The sequence below is a fragment of the Pyxicephalus adspersus genome, chromosome 9 (assembly GCF_032062135.1).
Source record: "Pyxicephalus adspersus chromosome 9, UCB_Pads_2.0, whole genome shotgun sequence".
In the NCBI taxonomy this organism is placed as follows: Eukaryota; Metazoa; Chordata; class Amphibia; order Anura; family Pyxicephalidae; genus Pyxicephalus; species Pyxicephalus adspersus.
Genome location: NC_092866.1, coordinates 50785218 through 50790282, shown reverse-complemented (window position 1 = coordinate 50790282; position 5065 = coordinate 50785218). Strand labels below are relative to the sequence as shown.

Below are 5065 nucleotides of genomic sequence, written 5' to 3'. Positions count from 1 at the left end.
GTGTTGTCCCCAGAGCTGCTGGTCACTTCAGGTGTTGTGATAGATGATGATGTTTCTGTTGCAGTTGATGAGTTAACCAATGTTGTTGATGTGAAACTAGGAATTTCAGTAAAATTCCACACTGCTGTTTCATCATTGGTGGGTTCTGGTAAAGACACACTTGTATCATCTGTTGATGTCAAAATAAATGGTGTTTCTGTGCTGGTAACAACCTGGGATGTCATATCTTCAGAGTTTGAAGTTGTTGATGACAACTCAATATTTGCTGAGGTTGTCAACTTGGTAATGGTAGAAGCCACATAGGTACCTTCTCCAGTAACATCTTCGGTAACATAAAAATTAGTTGTGGAACTAGAAAGGAGAGGGGCATCTGTTGGTGCAGTGTGTGTGCTTGCATTACTTGAATGAGAAGAAAACAATAATGTTGACATGATGGGAGAAGTGATTTCAGAATTAGTTACCTCTGTTGCAGTGTTTGTGGTCTCAGCAGGTGACATCCTGGAAGCTGTTGTTGGCTCGATAGTGCTCGATTCGGTGTCTATATACAAATATGCACTAGATGTGTATTCTGAAGGTGTGGAGGTTGAAAACGACTCTGTTGGTGATTGCCTAAAGGATGTAAATTCATCACTTGTCATAAAAGGTTGTGTAGTGTTCTGCAGAGGTACATTATGGTCACTTTCTTCAGTTGTTTGTTTCTCTGGAGGAGTTGTAGATTGCATGAAGTCTAATTCAGTATTTGAACTCTTTAAAGTTGTTGTCAGAGTCATCTCATGCGTTTCTCCAATTTCTTTTGTAATGACTTGGAAAGCTGTAGTTATGGTCATAACTGAAGTCTCTGAAATAGTCCCCCCTGGGGTCAGGGCTGTCGTGTTTATTTCTGTAAAATTACTTTCTATGGTTTGGTTTTTCAAAGACATTGATGAGGACTCTGGATTGATAGTTTGAGGGCTTGTAGTTAAATTGATGATTGATTGGGATTTACTAATTTCATTTGTAGCTGCTGTAACTGGAATACTTGGCTTGAGTGTTGAAGACCCAACTAAACTGTAAATTTGCTCTGTTGTATCTACATCAGTTGCATTCATAAGTGGTTTTGTTGACAGCATTCTAGAAGTAAGTTCTACAGTTGTAGGAAAGCTGGTGGTTTGAGGAATCAAGATCTGGTCTGTTGGAATATAGCTAGTATCTATCATATTTGTGAATGTCTCCTGATTTATTGTTTCCTGCTTAGTGATTCCTATTGTTACTAAGTCAGTGTAAGGCACATTAGTGGAAGATCTATCAGTTGTTCCTGATATGGAAGACATTTGTGACGAGGACAATGATAATGAAGATGAAAGAGAAATGGAATGAGCTGCTCCCGGTGATGGGGATGCATATGAGGATGCTGAATGGGGGGAAATCAATAGAGGTAATGTGCTAGTATCATTTAGACCTGAGTCTGTAGACTGAAGTGAAGATAGGGGTGAAGATTCAGAAGGACTGATATCCTCCATCTGTACTGTTGTATTGTCCTGCACACTGTCAGTTGGACTTGTATAATTATCCTTAGCATCCGTGCTGGGTTGTGTAGTGTTATCATAAAAAGTAACATTCACAATCTCCGATATTTGTTCCATTGTGTTGAGCACTTCATTTGTTGTAGAAAAAGTAGACAGTTTCTCAGAAGGCCATAATTCACTTGGTACAATGCTTTCATCTGGTGACAGTGTTGAACCTGTAATGATATGCAAATTTTAGACTGTAGTAGCCTACAGAAGTACACACATAAACATAATGTATATATGTTTTGGTTTTTTTAATGTATATTACAATTTATCAAAGGCATGCAACTAAATAGCATACAGATAATAATGCACTGGCTGGTGATGACATCATATCATTTATCCAGATAACAATTACGTGGACAAACATGTAAAAAAAATGTGCCCTCATGTGCACTTTAAAAATAAAATCCACAGAAAAAACATCAGTATTGAAAACACCAAATATATGCATCTCTCGCCTATATTTTTTCACTAAAAGACCTGGCATGAACTCCTAAAGCTGCCACCTACGTAAATGTTTTCAGCAAATACAGGTTTTAATCTGTTGCTTGTACTCTTTTTAAGCACTTCAACCAAAGTATTTGAGGTTTCGTATAGTGGACCTTCTAACTTTTGGAAACTTGTTAAGATTTATTATCAAATCTTCAATTGCTTGGTGGCATAAAACAGTGTTTAAAAAATAGATTTACATTTAAAATCCAATATAATGAAATCCCCTTGGTTTTTGTGCAACCGTGCTAGGTTCTATAGGGAAATTTCCTAGTATACCCTTCTATTTTTTTGTGGTCCCCGCATATTTACATATACCTTGTAAATGAATAATTTCCTTACAGTGGAGTGACTAATAAATGTTGCTTTTTGTAAATGTCTTGAATGACTCATAGGCATCCATCCACCTTCTTTCTTAGAGCCTTTTAGAGCTCTCCTTTGACCATGGCATGCTTACTCAACTCCCGCCAATAGCAAAAACACATCTGCATACTCCCTAAGGAGGTTCTAATCATTGGCACCTTATCTTGTTGACTGTGATATAAGGAAATACCTTTAATGTTTAGACTAAGACCTGAAAAGGGACGAAATGGGTCTTTACAGCGTCATACAGAAGGGCTCATTTTATCTCTATGAGGCATGGACGGATTACTCAATGACTTAAAGCAGTGTGCTGTCTTAAACTTCACTGGAAAAACTAGAATTCTCCATGGGAAAAGCATCACTTAGAGGGGCACATGGAGATAAAAAAAACATGCACTTTTATGTTGTATCCCAGACCCTAATTTGGCTAACACAGTTTTTTTTCAATGACAGTCTATGGAAGAGTCTTAATAATTTTACTCTGAGCATTTTGAACTTTAATACCCAACTGAGGCCAACATTTAACAAGGCGAATTCTCAAAGCAATGACGTTGATTAGTGTAAGTATTACTTTTAGAAATTAACTTTACAAAATCAAAAACTTTTTGTGTAGCTCTTAGCTATAGGACTTCAAATGTCTTTTAGATTCCTGCAAACAGATTGTGGTCAGGTAATTGCTTGACAAGTATTTTCTGTGAATGGCTTCCACTACTAAGTAAGGCACAGTTATTGGCAACTGTATTGTACCATGTACTGTTCTTTCTACTATGGGTCTTGTATGGTCCCATCTGGGAGAATCTCAGTAATTTTGTATTAAAGTAATATTACCTTTAAAGTTATACAGTCATCTGAATTTGCACTCATTGTTTGGGTTTATGTTCCATCTATATTTATATAGCAGAGATGATTAGGGGGAGAAGAGCTTACTTTGGAATAGTTTGGAAGTAATAAATTGTGAAAGGGAAAATGTTTTTTTTTTGTCTACCTAATTTCCTAATTTTTCCTAGCTTTTGAGTTTTTGCCACTTAATTTAAAACTGATGTGAAGTAGTAATAAAAGTTGGGGTACATATTGGGATCCTAGACAGATTGATGGACTGTAATCGACTGAATAGACAGAAGGCCTGGGAATTGTATTGTTTTGCCAAGCAGCCCCCATGTGGTAAAACCTTTGTGGTACTTATGTACCGGGCAATAAAAAAGGGGAAGTCCTAGAATGCACATTGCCAAATGGATCGCTAAAAGAATAGTACATAGTTCTCCCCAAAGGTTTTTAGCCGGTTGCGCCGCCCGGCTGATTTGAATACCCCACCCAGCTCTCGGCAGCTCTCATCCTCAGATGCACGGATCTCAGTGAGGCTGCTCTGTGCCATCCATTCAGAGGATTGCTGCAAATGAGAGGTGAGCACACACAGTTCAGAAGGAGACACAGGCAGCCCCGCCGCCATCTCATAGTACGAGCTCAGATTTCTGCCTGTGAAATGTATCCACTGCTAGCTGCGTGTGAATTCTGCATCCTCACAGCCCTGTGTGTACAAACCTCCATATCTCCTAAACTGTATGTCACAGTGACCTGTAATTTTCAGGATGTACAGGGGACCCTCATAGATACTAGTTACTACAATTTCAGCCCCCCAGCTTTAAAGAATTTTAAGATATGGGGGTCACAAATGTAAAAAGTTATGGAAATTTAATTTTGGGGTTGCTGTTTCAGAGGAAAGTGCAACTAGGAGTCCTAAATTGAAAGTACAAATTGGGGACCCCGGAGCTACTAACATAGCAAGGAGCATTGGGGTGGGGCCCCTAAATATATACCTACTTGTCAAACTACTGTCTGCTTCTCTTCTTTGTACACCAATTTCTCTGGGGGTGGGGGTACAAAACTGAAAATATAGGTGCAGGTGTCGGGCACATTCTCCCCTTACAATCTCATTACTACAGCATCATTAGAACATAAAACACTCTGCCCATCAAAATGGGCCTCCCTGCCCCGTTACACATTCCTGTCCATTTATCTAACATTCTGAACTTCAATTGGCGAATGGGGAGGTGTAAGAAACCATAAATATAGGTACAAGTGGGGAACATCTGTGACTAACATCCCCTAAAACTTCATCACTATGGCATCATTAGAAAATGAACTCTGCCCACTAAATTTTATTGAGGTTGAGGTACAGGAAGGTTACAGTCGTGTGTAACAAGGAAGTGCATTTTGATGGACAAGTTTAATGTTGTAATGATGCCATGGTGATGAAAGGTGATCGCCACAAGTGTCTCCCACTTCCACCTATATTTTTGTTTCCCTGCACCTCTTAATTTTAGAGAAATTGGGGTTTGCAGTAGAGATGCAGACAGAAATGTGTAACAGAGCAGGCAGCACATTTTGCTAGGTAGAGATTTATGTTCTCATAGTGCCATATAAATTAAATTTTAGAAGCGTTTAGCCACAAGAGTCCCCCACTTGCACCTACAGTTTCAGTTTTCTATGCCTCCACGTGTACCTTAAACATTTCAAGTTATTACAACCAATGGTTTAGGAGATCTGAAGGTTTGAACACAGCGAGTTGTTAGGCTGCAGAATATGACAAGCAGCTTTTACACTCACATAGCGATCACACTGCGCTGCCGATGACATTACACACTGCGGATAAACGTCACAGACAG

At 39.0% G+C, this 5065-nt stretch overlaps 1 protein-coding gene across 1 annotated transcript in view; it reads right to left on the bottom strand.

Annotated features, from left to right (window-relative positions):
* Positions 1 to 5065, bottom strand: part of KIAA1549L (KIAA1549 like) — a 94496-nt gene that overhangs the window by 56604 nt on the left and 32827 nt on the right. Inside the window, exon 2 of the mRNA XM_072421891.1 lies at positions 1439 to 1720. Within this exon, the coding sequence (XP_072277992.1) occupies positions 1439 to 1720 (282 nt within the window). The remainder of the gene's footprint in view (positions 1 to 1438; positions 1721 to 5065) is intronic.